The sequence below is a fragment of the Gorilla gorilla genome, chromosome 2 (assembly GCF_029281585.2).
Source record: "Gorilla gorilla gorilla isolate KB3781 chromosome 2, NHGRI_mGorGor1-v2.1_pri, whole genome shotgun sequence".
Taxonomy (NCBI): domain Eukaryota; kingdom Metazoa; phylum Chordata; class Mammalia; order Primates; family Hominidae; genus Gorilla; species Gorilla gorilla.
Window position 1 is genome coordinate 79,266,525 of NC_086017.1, and position 25,455 is coordinate 79,291,979.

Below are 25,455 nucleotides of genomic sequence, written 5' to 3' on the forward strand. Positions count from 1 at the left end.
TGGGGCTGTTTGTCGCCATGGCTAACCCCATTTATGCTGACTGATACACTGACATCACTACAACAGCCTCCAAGCTTCCCTTGCCTTACTGCTTCCCTATGCAATACTTCCCAAGTCTATCCGCCTCACGGCTGCCAGTGGTATTTCTAAATCAACTCCTTCCTTCCCCACAAAGATCTCCCCATAAACATCAAAATTCTAAAGTACAGGCTCATTCAAGTTCAGGCATTATTCTCAATCAAAATCTCTCTGTCTTTGTCTCTCTACTCATCAAGGTTAAAAAACAAAAACAAAAAACCCTCTTATAATCCCCAACAAAAGTCATGTTCCATGCCTGAAATACCCTTCTACCTTCCTCCTACTTGTCCTTCAAAGAAAGGCATAAGAGTCACTCCCTCCAGGAAGCTTCCTTGGTCCTTCCCTTTTGCATTATTCCTGTCTGGTTTAGACTCCCTCCACTGATCATCTAAAAAGGCAAAGCCCTTTCATAGACCTTGGTTTCCTTAACTGTCTCCCTTACATGAAAATACATTTTCTGAAGGCAAGACAAAAGTCTATTTTGATTTTGTGTTTCTAACACCTTGGCATCGGAACTGAGACTTGGTGAGCCCTTGACAATTATTTCAGGTATGAATGAACAAATGAATAAATCAATCTATGACTCCAATCATTATATTTTACAGAGAAGGACCTAGTAAAGGTAAACTGAGCACTCATCCTGAACATTTGTTTTTTAATTTCTAAGTAATTACATGTATATATTTTTTGAGACAGGGTCTCACTCTGTTGCCCAGGCTGAAATGCGGTGGCACAATCTCAGCTCACTGCAGCCTTAGCCTCCCAGGTTCAAGCGTTCCTCCTGCCTCAACCACCTAAGTAGCTGGGGCTACAGGCACACACCACCACACCCAGCTAATTTTTGTATTTTTTGTACAGGTGGGGTTTCGCCATGTTGCCCAGGCTGGTCTCAAACTCCTGGGCTCAAGTGACCTGCCGCCTTGGCCTCCCAAATGCTGGGATTACAGGCATGAGGTGCCACACCCAGCCACGCCTAGGTTTTTGATTAGAAAATTTTTCCATATTCCTTTAAGTTCTGTTTTTCTGTGATAGAATTATGGACTTTTCTTCCTCTAGTATTCTCCACCTTTTTTTTCTTGGCTGGGGATTGGCAAACTTTTTCTGTAAAGGGCTGGATAGTAAATATTTTCAGCTTTGTGGGCAATAGTTCTTGCATCAGCTACTGAACTTTAAGTAGTTCAGACACAACTGCTCAATCTTGCCATTACAGTGTGAAAGCAGCTGTAGACAACATGTAATGGATGAGCCTGGCTGTGAGCCCACAAAACTTTATTTACAAAAACAAGAGGCAGGCCCGACTTTGCCTGCAAGCCATAGTTTGCTGACTCCCTTTCTAGTCCAACTAATTTAGAAGACTGTGGAGAGTGAAGGGTGAGGGCAAGCAAACTGTATACAGTATGAAATGTACATGGGCTCAATAGGGAATTGTCCTTTGGAGGACTTGGCCTTTGCCCACCAATGTGGTGAGATCCAGAGTTCAGGCATTACCAGTTTGTGGATCATTGGAGTCTTGGATATAGCAAGATTGTCTCTTCAGAGACCCTAGTGGGAGATGGCTGTGACCTTCTAGATTTTAACTGTGGGCTTAGCTAAAAGAGCATGTGCTCTACCGTGTGGAACACAGTCCAGATACCCAAGGTCCACCCCACACACGCTGCTGTGGGAAATTTCACAGTCTCTCTTACTGAGCATCCTCAGGAAACATGTAAAAATGGGAATGTAGTCTCACTAAGTCCAGGTGAGACTAGAGGAACTAGTCTCACCTATAAAAGCAATAGTAATGCCCCTAGCTACCCTCTATCAAGTACCTTCTCTGAGTTCAGTATTAAATCCTTTACATAAACCAGAGCTAACATTTATTGAGCATTTGCTTGTGCCAGGAACAGTGCTAAGTGATATATATGTTCCGTCATGAATTTCTCACCCTATTTCATAATGCAGCTGCTTCTGTTCCCCCACTCTTACCCAGGAGGAAATGAAGCTCAGAGAGGGAAAGCAATTTGTCCGAGGTCAAATTTGCTCAAGTTGAGCCTACAGACTCTGCCGTGTTCTGTGCTCTATGCTACCCCCTCAGGGACAGCTACCTGCCTCAGGTGAGCTGACCCAGCCTCTTATTGGTCACTTAAATATCCTGGAGTCTGTGCAAGTTGCCTCCTGTTGGAGGCAATGACTCCCTTCAGGGTTTGCAAGAAATTCTATCTTTGGGACACTGGAGAGGAAGGGAAAACCTAATCCCAAGGAATAAACTGAGGGTTTTGTTAGAACATGTCACACTTAATAAAAAGCAAAGGGTGTTGATTATTTTTTTCTGTAATATTCTGTCATCATTTTCCACCTAAGTTGTTTGTGAAACCTAATTAATTGCTATAACAAAACCCATCCAGGCAAGATATAAGGAGGATAGGGATATGGCTGATGAATCAGCTTTTAGCATTTAGCTTAAAGTGAAGGTGAATGCTCATGTCTGCTACTTTAGCCAAATTCAAGGCTTCACTCATAAAGTAAGTCTTTGTTCAAGGCAGCCTCAATGCAGCCTGAGCCTGCTTTTTATTTAGTCTCATTACTACAGAAATGCCTTATAGCTAGTATCTTAATTATTCATGGTTTGTTGGCAAATTAAGTCACTTGCTTCTCCAATATCTAGAAATGGAGGAAGTGTTCAATCCCAAAGAAATTATGCCTTCCTAGCTTTGCTAGCCTGACAATAATGTTGTTGGCAAATACCTTATGAATAGGTGGGAGATCTTGTTTCACTTATAGTATATGAATAAAAAGAACACCCCCAGGAGACTGACAGGTATTTCATGTAATGGATACCTCCCTTCCCACCCTATTTCTCTCTAGAGTGATTAAGCTTTGGCTTTCCTTACAAACAAGACTATTCAGTCTAGAAGCAAGAAAAATGACACCTTTTTATCAACAAGATCATATAAAATTTGGTTCAGTAAAATATGTAACTCCCTGGTGTGTGTGTTTCTAGTCCATATACCTGAAAGCTGAGCAGTGCAGTGGAACAATCCCCTCTCTGATTTAGAATTCACAATTATGGGATAGCAAAGGGGTAATCTTATGGTAAGCCCCTTAACTCAAATTCCTGTGGCAAAATACATACAAAGGTATTTGAGCATTAATCTTTGTACTTATCTTGAAAAATAGCTAATATTTTTATGTAAAGAGCACTAGATTTGATATTCCAATGATGCAGTGAACATTGTTGGTTGCATTTGAGCCAAACATTTTGCCTTGCCTCCCTGGCAGCTCTGTGGTCTGAGTAGGGCCAACCTCACTCCTAGGTTCGGAAATGGGTCCCTTCCCCCTCTAGCCTTAGCAAATCAATGCAATCCAGTGTTTCTTAACCTTTTAATTCATTGTTATCTGCTTAAGGAGCCTTTTTAGATTTTTGTTTGTTTGTCACCCCTCCTATTTTATTTCATTTTATTTTATTTATTTATTTTGAGACAGAGTCTCACTCTGTTGCCCAGGTTGGAGTGCAGTGGTGTGATCATGGCTTACTGCAAACTCCATCTCCCAGGTTTAAGTGATTCTCATGCCTCAGCCTCCCGAGTAGCTAGGATTACAGGCATGTGCCACCATGTCTGGCTAATATTTGTATTTTTAGTAGAGATGGCGTTTTGCCATGTTGGCCAGGCTGGTCTCAAACTTGTAAGCTCAAGTGATCCACTCGCCTCAGCCTCCCAAAGTGCTGGGATTACAGGCATGAATCACCACACCCAGCTACTTTTTGTATTTTTAGTAGAGACGGGGTCTTGCCATGTTGGCCACGCTGGTCTTGAACTCCTGACCTCAAATGATCTGCTCACCTTGGCCTCCCAAAGTGCTGGGATTAGAGGTGTGAGCCACTGCACCCAGCCCAATCCCTCCCATTTTAATGTCACAGATATGCTGTATTTCTGTTTATATATTGCATGTGTATTTGTGCTTTATAAATAAAAGTAGTGAATTTTTTTCCCACCCCCCTCCTCCAAAATAATTTTTGCCTCCTTTGGGCCATTTCACTCTCATTGAGAATGCATAAATTGTCATCCCATACTCTGTGCCAATCAGTGCATGGCATCAGGAGTGGGTACAGACCCTAAATTGGAGTTCCAGCATGTAAACTGGGACTTTTTTTTTTTTTGATAGTTGGAGGATATGAGAAATTCTTTCTTCCTGGATATGTGGATATAAGGCCTGAAACTGCTGTGATTATCTGCTATTGTGAGGGAAGAAACCAGCTGAAGATAAAGCCAACACATCAGCAAGACCAGGACTGAAAGCATGGTACCCTGATCAAACAATACCTAAAGTTCATTCTACTGCTAGACTTTTCAGCTGTGACAAAAGTCATTTCTTTTTACTCTGTAGGCAAGTTTGAATTGGGCTTTCTATTATAATAAAAAAAATCCTAACTCATGGAAAAGATAACATTTATTGGATGCTTTCTAAACTCCAGGCAGCGTGCTAAATATCTTACATGTCAATTAATTCTTTTATCAGTCTCTGTGATTAGCACTATTAATTTCCCATTTTATAAATGATGAAGCTGAAGTATAGTAAGATTAACTTACCCACGGTCATACATAGGCAAAGACTGGATTAACTCCCTTGTCTATTTAACTTGCAGTTACTGTCTTTTAGTTCTACACAATTAAGTCACTACTTTTTCACTTAATATTTGAAAAGCATTAAAAAATGATCTTTCTTTGCAAAGGATTATGTTGCACAATCAAGAATATTCAAAGGCTGAAAATATTTTTGAAAATCTTATTTTTGCAAAAGCACAGGAAATATTAAACTTAGAGATCATTTTCTTCTGATTCTGTATTCATAAAAGCCTTTGTTATTTATTTTCATTGATACATATTAGATGTACATAGTTTGGGGGTACATGTGATAATGTGACACATTCATATAATCAAAGCAGGGGTACTGGAATAGCCAACGCTTTAAATATTTTAATTAATTAATTTTTTAGAGGAGGTCTCCCTCTGTCACTTAGGCTGAAGTGCAGTGGGATAATTATGGCTCACTGCAGCCTTGAACTCCTGGGCTCAAGTGATCCTCCTGCCTCAACCTCTTGAGCAGAGAGAACCACAGGTTCATGACACTGTACCTGGCTTATTTTTAAATTTTTTATAGAGATGGGGTCTCACTATGTTGCTCAGACTGGTCTTGAACTCCTGGGCTCAAGTGATCCTCTCACTTCAGCCTCCCAAAATGTTGGGATTACAGGCATGAGCCATGGTGCCCAACTGTTATCTTTTCTTCATGCTAGAAACATTCAAATTATTCTCTTCTAGTTATTTTGAAATGTACAATTGATTAAAGTTAAAAATAAGGAGTGGGGACTTGTTATTTTTTCTTTTCTTTTTTTTTAAGAGGTGGGTCTCACTATGTTGCCCGGGCTGGCCTCAAACTCCTGGGCTCAAGGGATCTTCCTGCCTCAGCCTTCTGAGTAGCTGGGATTATAGACACACAGCACGCTGCCTGACTACCATCATTATTTTAGATGTTCTTATCAATTATGATATGGTATTGGCTCAGTCACCATCCATTTTAGAGAAAATAAAAAAATACATATATTTTAGTAGCTCAGTCTCTCAAATTGCTATTGTGCATAAAAATTATCAGTCAACCTTATAAAGAACCCATAAGGTCTCAGGTTTCTGGAATCTTTATTTTTGAATTGGTCAGTAATGGTATTACAGATAAGCCATAAATCCTCTGAATCCTTGGGGAGTGAGGCACAGAGTCACTCTGGTTGGCTACAATATTTGCGTTCCCTTTTTGAAAGTTTCTCAAACACTAAAAAGAAAAAACAAAATTACATAAGGGGCACTTATTCTACAGACCAAACTGAACAGGGATTTCCCAAGAGAGGAAAAAAAAGGCTTGAAAGACAGACACACTTCTGGCTCCAAAAAGCCAGAGAGCTATGTAATGTGGCCAGATGGGATATATCCACAATTCCCTAATACTCTCAAACTCCCACATGCTGCCCTGGTTCCCAACCTGCCTTTCAGATTCCATTTCAAAATGCAAGATATCACAGATATGTTATACAAAGCAGAAGCAGTGAAAGCACAAGTTCAAATGTTCCTCATATTTTAACAAGGGTGACAAAGGGACGCTGACTCTTTAGACTTCCATAGGCTAACCTTAGGTGCTGGCCTTTTCATTTTGCCTGATTGATGGAAGATTATGGTTTGTCAAAATCAAGTGCTTGATCATGTATGAGACACAATATAATAAGACATAAATTCTAGACGTATTAGGAACAGGGTCAAATGGGGGGAAATCCAGGAACTGCAACAAAGCTATTCCACATCACAGGAAAGAAAATATGATATTATGTTTCCACAGTAGACACCAAGTATATTTCTAATTAAACAATGCAGATTTTTAAAAATCTCAAATATATTAACAACCAAAGCACAGAACTTTTAAATTCATAAATTACTGTCTAAAAAAAAAAAAAGAAATCCAGGCAAATTGCAGTACCAGAGAGGATGAATGGTCTCCTAGTTGAGCAAAGTTGCTGCATTTTTTGCCTGCAGGATGGGACCGAGCAGAGAAATAAAGGGGCTGTGTTGTGTGACAGGGAGTAAATCCTAACATAAGCATTCCAACGTGTAGCCGGGCCACCCCTCCCTTCCCCAGCCTGTCATCCTCCTGCAAAGTGTTCACAATTTGCTGTCCTTCCTTCCAAAAGCCAGTAGACACAGAATCAGCTTTTCCTGGCTCTGCCTTACAAGTTGGGGCTGCCTGATGGAAAACTGAAAATCCAACGGAAGGATAAAAATCCACCAAGGCCCCCTCTGCCAGCAAATTGGTGTGAAACCGTTGCTTCAGAAGCAGCCACTCCCACCCCCAATGAAATTAAAAAGAAGGACTCATTTGAATATCTAAGTGGCTTTCTGAAGACCCTCTGTTGCAAAGCATCAGCCTCCCCAGTCAAGCGCCAGCCAGTACACCATCGCTCTGTAACAGATGTCTGCAAACGCTGGGACTGCCTCGCAAGTGCCCCCCATGCCCGATTTGAAAAATTCACAGGCTCTGTCAAGCAATAATTACCTAGAGCTGCTGAGCGTTTGACCCAAGGGCCAAGCAGTCTGCTAGGAGTTTAAGAAGAGCTGGGGGGAATAAAATCATACAGGTGGAGCCTGCTTCCCACGAGTGCCCGGCATCCTGCTGGGGCCCTCGGGTGCCGCGCGCTCCGGCTCACCTGGTACACGTCCTGCAGCCCGCACCACGTCCGCAGCACCTGGTGGCAAGCCCGCAGCCTCTCCGTGTACCATCTCCGCAGCGTGGACACGGTCAAGTTCCATACGAAGCGGCTGCCGCTGAACAGCAGGTCCTCCACGCCACACATGAACACCGAAGCCATGCCTCCTCCTTCGCTCTGAACCCGGGCGTCCCAGCTCTCGTAGGTGTAGCCCCGACCCCAGCGGCCTGCCCGCCTGGGCTCCCGACGCCGGCTTCTGCTGGCAGCCGGGGGGTCAAGCCTGCCACCAAACTCGTCTTTCACAGTGCGTCCTGGCCAGGCTCCGGCGGCATGCCCTGGGATTGGGTGCCCGCCAGCCAACGGCTGCGACTGGCACACAGAAGCCCAGTGTCCACCCCCGCCCGCTCGCAGCGCCGAGCAAGCTGTGCTAAGCTCCACCAAGCTGGCCCTCGGTGCTCCCGGGGCACGGGAAGCCCTGGCCGGCGAGGACTCCCCCTGGCGCTTCCCCAGGGCGCGGGGCAGGGACGGAAGCGGAGCAACTCTGCAGGCAGAGAGGGGAGCTGCATTTCAGCACATTGGCTTCCACGTCTTGCGCGCGCGCGAACACACACACACACAGACACACACCCCCCACACCGGACGAGTAGTCTCCTAATCTGCCTCGGGGAACACCTTACTCATCTTGCTCTGTTCACACTGATAAACACCTCTGGGCAGCCACAGATGCAGAAGAGAGAGAGTGAGAAAAAAAAAATCTCCAAGGCATCCCTTTGGACCCTACTCCTGGGGGAATAGCCACGAATGTTTCCTTGGTTCTGCTGGAAGCAGGAGATGAAGGCAACAGTCTCAAAGCAACAGGCGGCCCTAGAACCTGCCTTTGCTCCTAACTTGAGGGTCTCAGAGAAAATGACAGCCTCCTGTGGTTGCCAGCAGGAATCCAGGTTTCCTCACACCAAGATGCTGCTAATACCAATGCAGCAGTCAGGGAGAAAAACAGAGTTCTTGGTCCCTTGTAAATAGCTTGCCGTTACTACTGCTGCGAAACAGAAGCCCATAAGAGAATCGGTGGTTTAGTTCTGGAAAATTCAGCCTCTGGACATGTCTAACCTCACCTGCAAGCACCAACCTGCATGGGTAGTTTATTCTCCCCTCAAAACCAAAGGAAACTGTCCCACCACTCATGAAGTCACTAGATAATTAATCTTATTTATTTATTTATTAAAGTTGTCCCTCGGGAATTGATACTGATTGTTGGAAACATTTGGAAAAGGGAGCTCAAGGAGTCTCGCCTACCACCAGTCTCTGTCTTCCTTTATTTATTTTTGAGACAAGGTCTGTTGCCCAGGCTGGAGAGCAGTGACTCAATCATAGCTCACAGCTGCCTTGAACTCCTGGGATGAAGTGATCCATCTTCCCACCTCAGCCACTGGGACTACAGGTGCTAAGTTTATTATCATTATTTTTTTTGTAGAGATGGGGTCTCACTATGTCGCCCAGGATGGTTTCAAATGCCTGGGCTCAAGCAATCTTCCAGCCTCAGCCTCCTAAAGTGCTAGCATTACAGGCATGACCCCCTGTGCCTAGCCTCCATTTTCCCTTAGAATGCATGAAGATTTCTCATAGCAAAAGTGCTGTAGCAAATTTCAGGATGGAGTTTTTTCCTGAATCCATCTGTAGGTCAATTGTCTGTATTTTCTTGGCTGTTTCACACCTGGGTTGTTATCTATGCTATTAAGTGGCACCAAAAGGAAAGGTAAGGCACCAAAGCTTTTCTCCTGAACTAGCCCAGAGGACTCCAGTACAGATTATCGACAAGTAAATCAGCTTGATTTCAGGTATCAAATGTGCTTTTATAATCTTAATTCAGGTGAAACTCAATCAGTCAAAAGACGAAGAACACAAAATCTGTCCTCAAAGTGCCTGTTGTTTTCAGTGACTGTAATCAGAAAACTTTTAAATGAGATTTCTTTCGTTAATAAAATTGCCCAAGAGTTTTTGTTGAATTAGTTAATAGGACACAAGACTTGGTCCAAGATTTGCAAACCTTTCTTCACAGTAAGTCTTCTCTATGTGCCATCAGTATTAGTATTGATGGTTTCTTTTTCAAGATGATGGTAACGATGAATCTGAATATAATAGATTTTACTGAATCAAAAGAAAATGAACTTAGCTTGAAAAAGAAATGTCATCATTCTGAATGGAAAACTACTGAACTTCAAAAATGCCCTATTAGTACAAGCAAATGGTGGTGGTACTTTTTTTTTTTTTTTTTAACGATGCAGTTCGACTGTGTTCTCGGAAATGTCAGGCAGCCAAGGGAATACCAGAATAAAACCTACAACAGGTCAATTACCTCTGTCTCATGACACCATCCTCTCAGAAGAGAGGCTCTAGAAACACTCTGGCTGTGAGCTATCTGTGCGTAGGTCTAATGTCAGCAGTCACTTTCAAATTCCATCATTTTCATTCAAGGTTTCCAAAGTCAGGGCAATTTTTTAGAAGACAGGAGGTAGTATAATAGGGGCTCTCAAAGTGTGGTCACTGGGCCAGCAGCTTTAGCATCACCTGGGAATTTGCCAGAGATGCAAGCTCTCAGGCAGCCCCGGAATCAGAAATTGTTGGGGGGTGAGATCAGCGATCAGAGCTTTCAGTTGGCCTCTGGAGGATTCCGACTCATGCTAAAATTAGAGAACTACAATAGTGATAGTATGGTGATTAGGAGCTAAATCTTCTAAAAGAGACCCACCCAACTTCAGATCTCCACTCCTCAGGACCCATGAGACCCCAAATAAGCTCCTTAAGTCAACAAAGTCTCAATGTCCTCATGTGTACAATGTATTATCAGTATTCACTACAAAAAGTTTGCGGAAAATTAAGTAAAATATTCTGTATAAGGTCTTTAGCATGGTGTCTGGCAAAGGGTAAGCATCCAAAGAAAACTGATCACCATCACCCCCCGAATCAAGAATTGTTTCAGTTTTTTGTAGTCAGATAAAATAGTATAAGTAAAATGTGGGTTTTTAAAATGATAGATTTAGTGAGTATAAGTGCAGTGTTGTTATATGGATATATTGCATAGTGGCGAAGTCTGGGCTTTGAGTGTAGCCATCACAAGAATAGTGTACATTGTACCTATTAAGTTATTTCTCATCCTTCATCCCCTCCCACCCTCTGACCCTCCCCAGTCTCCATTGTCTCTTAGTCCACTTTTTTTTTTTTTGAAACGTAGTCTCCCTCTGTCGCCCAGGCTGGAGTGCAGTGGCACCATCTCAGTTCACTGCAACCTCCGCCTCCTGGGTTCAAGTGATTCTCCTGCTTCAGCCTCCCGAGTAGCTGGAATTACAAGTGCACAACACCACGCCAGGCTAATTTTTGTATCTTTACTAGAGATGGGGTTTCAGCATGTTGGCCAGCTAGTCTCGAACTCCTGAACTCGTGATCCTCCCCCCTCGTCCTCCCAAGGTGCTGGGATTACAGGCGTGAGCCACTGTGCCAAGCCTTCTTAGTCCACTCTCTATGTCCCTGTGTACGTATTATAAAATGTGTTTTTAAATTTCAACTAGTTACCTACATGTGCTTTCCTATGACTTTCTGTTTGCTGAAGGTGAAAGTTGGTGGCAACTTGTTTTCAGGGAGCAGTTCTGTTGCTCTTTCAAGTTCCCAAAAAGCTTTTTGAGCTTGATCTTCCCCACTAGAGGCAACTTGTCCTGTGGACTCAGAAAAGCTGGGTGCAAGACAGAAGACATCTTGTTTCTACTGACATAAACACTGATGCTTTTTTTCTTATCCAAATGGCTTTCCTCTTTTGTAGAAGAAGTTCGAAGGTCAAGACTGAGTGATTTTAGAGGGAAGGAAGTACAACTTCCTCCACTCCAGGGACTGCAGTGGGTGGCAACTGAACCCAGATGTGCAGAAGTGGAGAAAAGTGCTACCCAAGTATGGCATCATCCTTAAAATGGACTAGCCACATGGGACTAACCAGATGCCAGACACACACCCTTGAAGCTAGTCTAAAATTTTCTGTGGAAAAGGAGCTAAATCAAGCTAGCTTCAACATGGTCTTGCTTTTTCTTTCTTTCTTTTTTTTTTTTAATTTAAGAAGAGGATTTTCTTTCCTCCTCAGCACAGAGTTCCCTGCAATACACTGTAATTTCCTGCAGCTCTCTCTGGAGGCTTAAGAAGATGCTTCGGGTGGCAGCATTACTCATACACCTGGGAGTTGTGCTGTCGTAAAAGAGAAATTGTCATTATGCCTGAGGCTCCTGTAGGTTCTCCTTTGAGGAACTGGCAGGAAGAAGAGCATGAATGCCAAGAAGACAGGACAAATTCCAACCCCTGTCTCTAGGAAGAAAGAGCAAGTTAGTGAAATGGCAGCTTCCAGTGGTCCCCTCTGCCTGGCAAAAACACAGAGTCCACCTAATGTCTGTGGTCATTTTTCAGCTGTACTCTCTACACACCTGAAAAACTAGTGTGGGTAAACTGACAGATCATGGACGTCCAACATAGGGCTTGAGGTGAATGAAAACAACGTCTAGTTCAATGGTTCTCAACTGGGGGCAATTTTATACCTCCCTCCCATGCTGAGACATGTGACAATGTCAGAAGACATTTTTGGTCATCGCAACCGGGAGATGCTACTGGCGTCTAGCAGGCAGAGGCCAGGGATGCTGCTAAACATTACATAATGCACTGGAGAGCCCCCACAGCAAAGGTCTCTCCTGCCCAAAATGTCCCTGGTGCAGAGGTCAATGAACCCTTGTCTAATTAAATGCTACACCCTGGCCAGGCACGGTGGCTCATGCCTATAATCCCAGCACTTTGGGAGGCCAAGGCTGGCAGATTACTTGAGGTCAGGAGTTTGAGAACAACCTGGTCAACATGACAAAACCAATCTCTACTAAAAGTAACAAAAATTAGCCGGGAGTAGTGGTGTGCACCTATAGTCTCAGCTGCTTAGGAGGCTGAGGCGGAAGGACCGCTTGAACCTGGAAGGTGGAGGTTGCAATGAGCTGAGATCACACCACTGCACTCCAGCCTGGGCAACAGAGTGAGATTCTGTCTCAAAAATAAATAAAAAATAAAATAAAATAAATGCTACACCCTGTTCTTCCTCTCACATGACTAGTTGTGGAGAAACAGTTTTCCCTCGTTATTTTCTTTCCAAAAGGCAAAAGAAATGAAGCAATCACTGTATAATGGTTTTTTGTTTGTTAGTTTTTTTTTTACACAGTCACAATTTCGAATATAATGAACTCAAAGTCTTTTGAGAAATAACCGGCATGCCGTTTCCTATGATTTTCACTTACGATTTTTGGATACTTATCATCCAAAGGGAGAATAATTATCATAACAACTATTAATATTTTTGTACTTCAGTTTTTGTTTCATTTCATTTATTATTTATTTATTTTTATTATTATTTTTTATTATTATACTTTCAAGTTCTAGGGTACATGTGCACAACATGCAGGTTTGTTACATATGTATACATGTGCCATGTTGGTGTGTTGCACCCGTTAACTCGTCCTTTACATTAGGTATATCTCCTAATGCTATCCCTCTCCCCTCCCCCCACCCCACGACAGGCCCCGGTGTGTGATGTTCCCCACCCTGTGTCCAAGTGTTCTCACTGTTCAATTCCCACCTACGAGTGAGAACATGCGCTGTTTGGTTTTCTGTCCTTGCGATAGTTTGCTCAGAATTATCATTTCATTTAAATCAGAGGCTCCATAGTACTAGAAGAAGTCTTTCTTTGGCATGTTTATAGAAAAAATTCCCCCCACACTAAACCCAGGTGGAATGCTGATGCCTCCTTTGGGCCATGCACTGTTATGAAAGTCTCTGACTGTACACACAACGGGATATTGCTCCTCTCAGCTCACTTTTCTCTATTAGACTGTCAGCTATGTGAGGAACCACTGTGATGTGATGTGGAAGCAAGGCTGGCTGGGATGGCTCCTCCTTGTGCAGGAGTATCCCATGCACTGGAAGGCATTTAGTGACCTTGGGCTCTGCCTGATAAATGCAGTAGTGCCCCAGTCATTAGGACAACCACAACAGAAAGCACCTCCATACATTTCTAAATGCTGCTAGGTGGGGTAGTAGCTGCCCTCATTCAGAAACCACTGGTGCAAGCTGGGAAAGGGTCTTATTCATATTTGTTTCCCCAGTGGCTGGCACATAGCAGGCAATCAATAAATGTTTATTGAACTGACCAATAAATGACTATTTGTCTTAACGGTGAATACAGAAAGTGGTTCATCCATTCCCAAAACACAGTCTTGTTCATTAGAAAATTACGTATTGAGTTCGCACTATGCATCAGGCAGGGAACTAAGCACTCAGAACACTGACAGGACTGAGACGATCTCTGTCTAAGCGAGTCCTAGAGGACAGTGGGGAAGTCAGAAGAGGAATCTGAGCAAGAAATGTAAAGGAGCAGGCACTGCCACAGGGGTTCTAATAGAGACAGGTGAGTGAGGATGGAGGGATTAAGGGATGCCTCCCTGAGCACATGACTTTCAGCAGAGACCTGAAGGCTGAGTACGGGAGAATCAGGTGATGATGGGGGTACATGATAGCAATCCAAGGCACAGGGAGCCTTGAGGACAATGCTTGTGGCAAGAAGGATCCCGTATTTGTAGAACATAAGGGAAAAGGGCAAGGGGGATGCTTGACGGTTGGGGGACCAGAAAAGCCCAGCAGCGAGGCTGCTGTAGAGTTCTAGGGTACAAAGAAAGAGCTTGAGGCAGGGCTGTGGGAATATCTACATAACTAAGCTGAAGGAGTGTTCCTGTTCCTCAGTCCTCGGGAACCGTGGGGCCTTCACACACAGAATGGGGTAAGACGTTGGTAGGCAAAAGTGCCACCCTCAAAGCAAGCTTCTCTTGTGGCCTCTGGGAGGGCTCCCCAACTATGCAGTGGCAGGCTCCTCACTCAGGGGGTGGGGCTCTGAATGCCTCATGTCCCTCTACATCCCATTCCAAAAAGGAGGCAGGAGGCCCGAGCGACACAAGTTCTGTTTCAATACCACTCGAGCCAGAGGCTAGGTGACTGGTCTCCTGCTTTCTTTCATCTTTCCCTTTGACTGAGAGATTAAAGGACATCCTTCAGTGTTGGCCTCAAGCAGGAGGAGATGGCAGGAAACACATAGAGGTGGTGGAAGCATGAATTGGAGGAAGTAGCCATTGTCCCCCTCATAGTCCAAGGCTGACCAGCAGGCTGCTTAACTCTCTGCAGCTGCCTTCATGACTATGAATGGCTTTTTGGCATCACAAAGGGCTAAAAATCGTAGTAGCTAAATATATCCACCACTAAGGCACCTATTCAGCGTCTATTCTTTGGCTTCAGCAAACTCATTTCACTCCTGGGGGGTGTAGGAGGGGGAAGTAAACAAAGCAAAACTTTCTCATTTCCCTCATCTGTTATTTTATCAAATTAAAGTCTCCTTGCTCAAAGAAAAGAGGAGGGATGCTATCTATATTGTCTGAAGAAGTACAAAAAAAAAAAAAAAAGAGCGTCATGGTGTGAGACTTTGTGTTGTACCCATTTTTACTAGTTAATCAACTGAGCAGACATTGGAAATTCCTGCCAGATCAAATTTTAGAAGTTATCTGTCTAGATGCAAAAGCATCCAAATGGGAGGATGGTTCCAAGGAAGCCCAGTGGATCAGGGGGAAAGGGCTTGCCACCTTCTTTAAGGGAGAAATGGTATCAATCTTGTGACTGACCTCCCACCTCCAGAATTTGTCACCTTTTATTTATACTTAACCTACATGTACTTCAACAATGACAAAAATAAAATAGTTAAAAATTGGTCTATATAGCACCGTTTTTTTCTATACTTATTAAGTCTACTTAACCTACATGTACTTCAACAATGACAACAAAAAAATAGTCATAAATTGGTCTATATAGCACCATTATTTTTTCTAAATAAATTAAGGCAGCTTTGCTTATATCATCAGTTGATTCTCACAATATATATTTTCCCAAGAACAAGTAGGAGAAAGTTATTTTGGCCCCATTTCATGGATAAAGAAACTGAGGCACAGAGAAGCAGGATGATTTGCTAAAGAAAAGCATTTATGGCAGCATTTTTAAAATGGTGTAGTTGCTAATTTTTCAGTCCTTTTACTTTAATTAAGAGACAAAAGAATGAATTTCTTTTTTTATAATTTGGTTTGGGCCTCAGACTAAAATTTATAAGGTATTGTCTTAGACAGTTCAGGATGCTATAACAAAAGTCCCACAGGACTGAGTGGCCTAAACAACAGAAATTTATTTCTCACAGCTCTGGAGGCCGGGAAGTACAAGATCAAGGTGCTGTTCAATTTGTTTTCTGGTAACAGCCCTCTTCCTGGTTTGGAGGTGGCTGTTTTCTCCCAAGACAGAGAGAGTTCTGGTCTTTTCAGCCCCTTATAAAGGCACTGATCCTACCATGGGGACCCCCAGCCCCACGGCCTTATCCAAACCCAATTACCTCCCCAAAGTTCCACCAAATACCATCACATTGGTGTATAGTTTCAAACATAGATCTTGGGAGGACAAAACTTTCAGTCCATAGCGGGCATGGATGGTTCTAGGATGTGTTTTATTACTCTAGGAACTTAACATGACAAAAAGTCCACCCTTTGGGTTTACCCAATTTAATTAAGAATAAAACAATGATCTAAAAGGTCAGGAAATAACAGATGCTGGTGATGCTATGGAGGAATAGGAACACTTTTATACTGTTGGTGGGAGTGTAAATTAGTTCAACTATTGTGGAAGACTGCGTGGCGATTCCTCAAGGATCTAGAACCAGAAATACCATTTGACCCAGCAATCCCATTACTGGGTATATACCCAAAGGATTATAAATCATTCTACTATAAAGATACACGCACACATATGTTTATTGCAGTATGATTTACATAGCAAAGATTTGGGATCAACCCAAATGCCCATCAGTGATAGACTGGATAAAGAAATTGTGGCAGATAAACACCATGGAATACTATGCAGTCATAAAAAAGAGTGAGTCCATGTCCTTCACAGGACATGGATGAAGCTGGAAGCCATCATTCTCAGCAAACTAACACAGAAACAGAAAACCAAACACCCGCCTGTTCTCACTCATAAGTGGTAGTTGAACAATGAGAACACCTGGACACAGGGAGGAGAACATCGCACACCGGGGCTTGTCGGGGGTGGAGGGCAAGGGGAGGGAGAACATTTGGACAAATACCTAATGTATGCAGGGCTTAAAACCCAGATGACGGGTTGATAGGTGCAGCAAACCGCCATGGCACATGTATACCTATGTTAACAAACCTGCACGTTCTGCATATATATCCCAGAACTTAAAGTAAAATTTTTTAAAAAAAGAATAAAAAGATGAGAAAAAAAGAAAATCTATAATGAACAGTTATTTTTTTATGGTAGATAAAAGAGCAGTTACTTGAAATCCAATGGCTCTTCCCTCCTATACAATAAATGGCAGAAGAAAAACAAAAAGATATATGCAAAATCTTTACTCTCCAAAGATCAACCATACTACCTAGGTGTACATAGTACTGAACTGCAGTACACTGAGAAACAGAAATTACCAATATCAGTGGCTTGCAAAGTATTAAAATATCTCAAGGCCGGGTATACTCTGACCATCAAACAAATATGAGGAATAGGTTATAAAAATAAACTATTTTCCCATTATTGCTAAAAATACAGAATAATTTGGTAGGATTATTGCTAGGAATTTCAACTATTTGGCCCTTAGCAGTAAGATCAAAAGAAAAGAAAGGAAAAGTCTAGCATCCCAAAAAAGGGACATGAAAGTATTTCTTGTATCTTGCTATCCAAAAATTAACTTTTTAGGATAGGAACATACTGTTCTCAACTACAAAATGAATTGTATACAACAAGAGCAAGCAGCAGGAAGCAGCATGCTACAAGCCTTGAAACCTATGGCTATTTTACACAGTGGAGAAAATAGTTATGTATTCCTCAGACTAAGAGTTCAGGGAGCTTTAAGCAGTATTTGACAGGAAAGAAGAGAAGAACTGCATGATTTGGTCTTGAGTCAATAACAGAGAAAGAAAAGAGGGGTTTTACTTCTGAAGGGACTAGCATCAGAGAAATTTAAGGTAGACTTCCTCACCCTAAAACAGTTCCATTATCTCAGTCTGGTGGGTTTATAGATAATTTTGGTTTATTCTTTGTATGTTTATATATTTTGGCAGAAAATGTTGGTTGTCTGTCCACCACCTATTCCCTTCTTTTTCAAATAATTTTATTTTGCCGGTGTCCTTTTTCTATGTTGCTGATATGAACTATTGATCTAAGGGAAGGCACAACACCCAACTCTGGCAACAAGATATAAAGTGAAGCTTTCCAAAGAGTTACAGAAAACAGGGGATGGGTGTGGTGGCTCATGCCTGTAATCCCAGCACTCTGGGAGGCCAAGGTGGGTGGATCGCTTGAGGTCAAGTTCTAGACCAGCCTGGCCAACATGGTGAAACCCCTTCTCCACTAAAAATCCAAAATTTAGCCAGGCATAGTGGCACACACCTGTAATCCCAACTACTTGGCAGGGTGAGGCAGGAGAATCGTTTGAACCCAAGAGCAGGAGGCTGCAGTGAGCCGTGATGGCATCACTGCACTTTAGCCTGGGTGACAGAGTGAGACTCTGTCTCACAAAAAAAAAAGAGTTATAGAAAACATATCCCTCTTTGAAGAGAAGAAACATCACAAGAATTTTGTCAGCACATGAAAAGATGCTGAACATTATTAATTAGTCATTGAAGAAATGCAAATCAAAACCACAATGATATACTACTTCACATCCATTAGAAAGATGAATAATAACAAATGTTGGCAAAAATGTGGAAGAATTGCCATCTTCATACATTACTAGTGGGAATGTAAAATGTGGAAAAGACTGGAGTTCCTCAAAAAGTTAAAAATAGTTAAAAATAGAATTACCATATGATCCAGCAATTCCATTCCTAAGTAAGTGCCCCACAAAAGTGAAAACAGGCATTTTTAAAAACCTGTACACAAATGTTCACGGTAGCATTATTCATAATAGCCAAATGGTGGGAATTACCCATATGTTTATCAGCTGATAAACAGATTTTTAAATTGTGATATATCCATATAATGGAATGTTAGCAATAAAAAGGAGTGAGGTATATACTCAAGAGAATTGAAAACATATGTTCACACACACAAATTTGGACATGAATGTTCACAGAAGCATTCTTCATAATAGCTAAAAAGTAGAAACAACTCAAGTGTCCATCACTTGATGAGTGGATATACAGAATGGAGTATATGTATATGACAGAATACTACTCAGCCATAAAAAGGAATGAAATACTGGTACGTACTACAACATGGATGAATACTGAAAACATTATGTTAAGTAAAAGAAGCCAAACAAAAAGGCCACATATCCATAGAGACAGAAAATAAGTTGGTGGTTGCCAGGGAATTGGGGCGTGAGGTGTTGTGAATAGGGAATGACTATTAATGGGTATGAAATTTCTTTTTGAGGTGATGAAACGATCTGAAATTAGATAATGGGGATAGTTGTGCAACTTTGTGATTATACTAAAAACCAATGAATTGTACACTTTAAAAGGGTGAATTTTATGGTATGTGAATAAAAATCAATAGATTAATAATGAAATAAGCAATTGACAAAAAATAGATAACTTTAAAAAAAGAAATGAAATCTATGCCAAGACATGGATGAATCTCAAAAACACTGTTAAGTGAAAGAAGCCAATCATAAAGGACCACATGTAATACTGATCCCATTTATATGAAATGTCTAGATTAGGCAAATCTATATAGATAGAAATTAGATTAGTAGTTGCCTAGGGCTGAAGGAATTAGGGAGAAATGGGGAATGACTGCTAATTAGTACAGGGTTTTTTTTGGGACAATGAAAATGTTCTAAAATTAGATTATAGTAACGGTTGCACCACTCTGTAAATACACAGAAATCCATTGAGTTGTACATTTTACATAGGTGAACTGTATGGCATGTGAATTATATCCCAATAAAGCTGTTACCAAAAAAAGAGAGGTAAAACCACAGAAAACATCTTAACTTGTACCTGTATTTGCTGAATATTCCACAATGAGTGTGTAATACTTATATCTTCAGAAAGAAGGTGTTCAAATTTCTCTTGATTTGGAAAAAAATCCTATTATATAAAACAAGGTAAAAATCAGAGCAGAAAAAAATACTGTACATGAGCTCAGTTATAAAACTAAGTGCATGCATGTAAGGGAAAAAACCTAGAGGAAAATATACTAAATTATTGACAGTACTGATTTCTGAGTTCTGATCATTGGATGATTTTAATTTATTGTGGTGGAGGAGGTTTTTCTTTCTGTTTTTCTGTATTAGCACATACTACTTCTTTATTCTTTTGTTTTATTTTTAATTGACACATAATTACATATTTATGGGATACATAGTGATGTTTCAATACTTACAATGTGTAGTGATCAGATGAGGGTGATTAGCATATCCATCACGTAAAACATTTATCGTTTCTTTGTGCTGGGAATATTCAATATCCTCCTTTTAGATGATTGAAACTATATATTATTGTTAATTACAGTCATCCTACAGTGCTATAGAACACCAGAATGCATTGCTCTTATCTAGCTATAATTTTGCACATACTACTTTTTGATTTCTAATTGGAAATGCACATGCAATCATACAAAAGCTTATTCAGCAATGAAATGTAAGCCTCCCTCACATCCTTGTTCCCCAGCTCCTCATTTCCAGGGCTGCCATGTAAGATTGTTCAAGATGCCAGTTGCACAAGGCACCTGGCTAAGGCAGTGAGTGGGGGCTGTAATCTAGCCAGGGCTCTGCTGGATAAGCCATAACTCATGGCTTTGAGAAAAAGAGTCCTTTTCATCTTAACCCCACAGGAAAGCGTTATGCAACCAAGTGGCCATTCTGCCCTTTTCCCCTGCCCAAAGATACAAACTTCCTAGTTTCTTGTGTATCCATCCTGACATAGTCTATGATATCCAAACATATACTGCATACTGTAACATATATATAAAAGCTATTTTAAAAGAGTAAAGAAATGGCAATACAAAGACAGCAAAAGGCAATGCAGTATAATCAGAATTCTAGTATTTCTACAGAAGTCATTCAAGGCACCATGGTAAAATTGGATTTAAAGAAAGAAAAAAAAATACTTGGAACAAATAAATCTTAAGGGAAGAAGCCCAAATGCAATAATTGTTGATTTTTTTCCACCCGAGCTGTCCTCAATCCACATGAATTGTTTATACAGCAAATGAAATTGGTTGTATCCATTGTCAAGGGGGTTCCTATTTGGTACTTCGTTCATGGCGCTCCCCACAGCTTAGAAGAGTGTGGAAGCTTGTTTGTGGTCCAGTTTCTACTGCAGAAAGCTTTAGGATTTTAATCCGCTGAGAAACCTGAGAATGGGTGTCCCCAGGTGAAACCCAGCCCTTCCATTTCATTCACTCTTATGTCCTTCAGAACAAGAACTGCTTCAACAGGCAATCCTAGGCCCCTGTCTCAATTTGTATCCCAACATCTCTATATTCATTCTATCTGCGGTGAAGTCTCGACTTGTTCAGAGAAAATGATGGTTAAATAGTAAACAAGTCACATTATGAGATCTGATTGTAAGGATTGCTCTGTCACTCTGCATAACTTTTGTCTGTGTTCCTGTTTTATGTTTTGCCTCATTACAGAGGGCCATACTGGTCTTCTTTTGGGTTCTAATGCTTTTCCCTCAGGCTCTTTATATTTGTGGCTCTTTAAGTCCTCAACACTCTTCTCCATCCTGAGATTGAATCCAGTGAACTCCCATTTATCTTTCAAGCCTTAGCTTTAATGTTGATCCCTCAAAGCAGGTGAGTGCCCCATCACTGCCGCTTAAACTTCCCTTCTCATTACATTCACCATATTTAAAATTACCTGCTAAGGCTTGATTTTGACACCAGACCATAAGATCCATGGGTGCAGTGACCATGCCTGTCTTGTGACCCTTATATTGTCATTGCTTAGTATTAGGTTGGTACAAAAGTAATTGCAGTTTTTGCCACTGAAAGTAATGAGCTCAGTTGTTAGTTACTTTTGCCCCAAACCAATACAATACCTGGCTCATATTAGGTACTCAATAAACCTGTTAATTGAGCAGATGGAAATGTAAAAGCTATGAGTGACCCTACAAAAGGAAAGTCTTTCCTTGTTTAAAAAAAAAATTGAGGCTGGGCATGGTGGCTCATGCCTGTAATCCCAGCACATTGGGAGTCTGACACAGGAGGATCACTTGAGGCCAGGAGTTTGAGACCAGCATGGGCAACATAGTGAGATTCTGTCTTCACCCAAAAAAAAAAAAATTAGTTGGGCATGCTGGCTCATGACTATAGTCCTAGCTACTTGAGAAGCTGGGTTTGAATCCACGGGTTTGAAGATGTGGTGAGCTATGAGCTATGATCACTCCACTGCGCTCTAGCCTGGGCAACAGAGTGAGACCCTGTCTCTTAAGAAAAAAAAAAGTGTACCATTTAGGAGAAAATTTAGAATTGATTGAGAGCCAAGAATAATAAGGCTGAGAAACTACTCCTTAGGTCTGGAAGCATCTTCCAAGGAAGAAGCCTGGAGGAAACTGAGGCTGGTACTGGGTTAAAACTAACTACTGGATGAAAAAACAAACAAGACAAACACCACTGGGGTGCAATGGTTGAGACCCAGGAAGGCAATCCAAGAAGGCTTTAGTGTGAGATATTTCTGTATGCTGAGAAAGAAGGTGGTGGGCAAGGTCTCTGGATGTGACCTACCTTACTCTTAATGACTTACCTTACTCTTAATTTGCCCTGATTCAAATAAATCTTGACAGTAGGATCAAGGATTATCTGAGACATATTTGGTCCTCCTAAGTGGCTTAGTTCTCTAAAGCCCCTTTCAAGAGTGCTTTGGGGCATTCAGAAACTAGCTCTGCTTCTATTACACTGAGTTATGCTAAGAGCAGGATAAGATGATGTGGACTTATTCGCCTTGTGGATTTGTTCCCTGTTTGTATTTCTAAAATAGAATACTTAAGTCTGTTAACTGATTAACTACAGGAGTACAGAGAATGTCAATGGTTACCGGCATTCTTTACTTCCATTTTGAATGCCCTTTTCCATACACACTACTGTATGGTTTTAGAGAAGATAAATAATTAAAATAAATAATTTAAGATATGCAGCATAGAAATATATAAAATGCAAACATTATGTTTACATCATAAAGCACAGTTACATAAACAACAGATTATGTTCAGGCTGAAGAAGAATTTTTAAAATGCACAATCACTGAAATATGGTTGTGATGAAAGTAGAACATCCAAATTAATTTCCTTCCATAGCAATGGAAATATATGGAGGAAGAGCCTCTTCAACTATTCCATCCAAGTAAACTACATGGGACAGAGGAGGGATATCAGGGGCTAGGGGTTGTCCCAAAGCAATTTTAGCAATCAGAAATTGAATTTACCTATTTTATCTTAAAGATTCCTGAAGATTTTTTTATTCTTCTTCATAATATATCTTTGGTTTTCTTTCTAAAAATTCAATAAGTAAAACTGTTGTTCCAGGAAGATGTGCAATATTTATTTTGGGTTTCCTATAATCTCTCAGGACATCTCTCAGGAGAAGAGTGTATCTTTCTTCCTCTCTTTCTTTTCTGAGTCAGGGTCTCACTCTGCCACCCGGGCTGAAGTGCAGTGGTGCCATCACTGCTCACTACAGCTTTGACCTCCCGGGCTCAAGTGATTCTCCAACCTCAGCCTCCTGATTAGCTGGGACTACACGTGTGCACCACCACACCCCACAATTTTTATATTTTTTGTAGAGACGGGGTTTTGCCTTGTTGTCCAAGCTGGTCTCAAACTCCTGGACTCAAGCGATCTGCCTGCCTCGGCCTCCCAAAGTGCTGAGACTACAAAGCATTAGCCACCGTGCCTGGCCGAGAGCACAAACATCTCAGTGTAAGAAGCACAGTGGTCAACAAGAGGAGATACAACCACTGTAATCTATACAGACTTCAGAAAAACTTTTAGTTTAGTAAAAATAAAATGTTTTTCATAATAAATGACTAAATGCAGTAGCCTGTGCGTAGGCAATTCTTGTGGGATCTTATACAGCCTCCTGTCTCAGCATATGTTAATAACACAACTGCAGTGAATTTCCTATTTCTCATGTCTGCCCAACTATTGCAGTCATGGGTGATTATCCAATATCTGTTCTACCCAAAAGGACAGGCCTAGGGCAGGTATGGTAATCCCATCCTCCCTGCCAAGTGATTGGTTTAGGAAAGGGCATGTGATCCGTTTTGCCCATTAAGACCAAAGGGGATATCTACTGAGGAGGCTTCTGGGAAACCTAGCTTAACTCTGGTTGAGCCATCTTGTTGCCACAATGAGGATGAAGCCAATACAGAGAGCTGATTTTTAAACAAGGCAATTACCAAGATGAGAAACTGGAGCCTTCAAGTATTGTGTGAGCTGCCCTACCTCAGGATATCTTAAGATAATAGATTTCCTTATGACATATGAAATAATATCTTTCCTTATTACCTTATTAACCCAATTAATGTGTGGGTTCTCTCTTACTTTAGGAGATCTTTAATAATATACTTTACACTGGACTGAAAGCTTTGAGAAGGGGAGGATGTTTTATTTATCTTTGTATCCCAAAACCTAACACAGTGTCTCAGATATAGGAGGTGAGTAATTCACATATGTAGGGCTGAATTGAACCAAATATCAAACATAAGGTGTACAAAATGAATTTCCCATTACCTCTAGATCTCCTGGATACCAAATAGCTAAATAAGCAACCCAGATTATAGACAGTATGACATGAGGGTAGGTGAGAATTATTGGCGTCAGGAGACAGTGCAATAATTGACCTCAATACATTAGTCAGATTGCACATGACAGACAGTAAATCAAAAAGAATCAGGAATCAATGAGATATACGTATGAAAATCACTGGATGGAGAGTGATTGAAAAAGACTCCAGAAGATTATTTTGTTTAAAGGAAGCATAGCTCTGGAATTTCTGTATTATGGTATTAATCATTCAAATACAGAATATGGCAGAGAAGAGAAACAACATTTTATATCTGGAACATCCAGGAGGATATGCCAGCAGCAGCTAGATGTTTGGAGGACCCTGAAGATAGTGGGTCTGTGTCCACACTAATAAAACAGAAAGGCTAAATCAGATCCCCTCCACTTCATTTGTAAGAACTGCCCGGATCACAGAGGTGCTTTGAAACTTAGCAAGGGTTCAGGGGCCTCTAATGAACACCCAAATATTCCTCAGAAAAGAAAAAAAATCATTCCTTCCTGATATTCCTTAGAAAAGAAGCTATGTGCAGGCATTGACTTATGGGGTTTCACACCCACCAAGCCATGTTAATGTTCTCAACAACTCAGAAGTATTCTCACTGTCCCCATTTTAAAACTGGCTCAACTGGGCAGTTATTTTCATTAACCAAAGGATTCAATTAATGCTAGATACAAGGAATGCCATGTAACATAGCATTGTAACAGAGGCCCTCTGCTAGCAAAACAACAGGGCTCAGTGACAGGGAAATCTCAGTAAGGAAGGAAGGAACCCTTCCCCCTGAAATGAGTGGGGAAGCTAACCCCATTCCTGCCGTTGCTACTAAACCCTGAGACTATGAAATGTCAGCACTATTCAAACAGTCATAGAAAACTTCACAGAGAGGAGAAACAGGCAGGACAGGTTTTGGAAGTATAGAAAGCTTAAATATACACCTAACGCAATCAGCTTGAAAATAAAAGAGGCATATGGACATTTGAACCTTACAAGTTCAAGTATACTCCACTTATGAAGTATAGTACAGCATTCTCTATCTCTATTCCAAAAGTGTGCATAAGCACGCATGCGTACCCCACTCCCCCCACCTCAACACACACACACACAGGTCTCTCTTTGCACATTTTATTCTAACCAGAATCAGAGACATGTCTATCCCTAAAATATTATTTTGTTAATTTTAGAGACAGGGTCTCTCTGTCACCCGGGCTCTGGAGTGCAGTGGCACAATTATGCTCACAGCCTTGAACTCCTGGGCTCAA

At 41.4% G+C, this 25,455-nt stretch overlaps 1 protein-coding gene across 3 annotated transcripts in view; it reads right to left on the reverse strand.

Moving 5' to 3' along the window:
- FRMD4B (FERM domain containing 4B) overlaps positions 1-25,455 on the reverse strand; it is a 369,354-nt gene that overhangs the window by 207,109 nt on the left and 136,790 nt on the right. Inside the window, exon 1 of one of the 3 annotated variants that reach the window (XM_004035874.5) lies at positions 7,304-7,938. The exons of the other annotated variants lie outside the window; for them this stretch is intronic. Coding sequence (XP_004035922.2) covers positions 7,304-7,465 — 162 coding nt within the window. The 5' untranslated portion in view covers positions 7,466-7,938. Of the gene's footprint in view, positions 1-7,303; positions 7,939-25,455 lie in introns of those variants that run through there. 3 annotated transcript variants of the gene reach the window in all.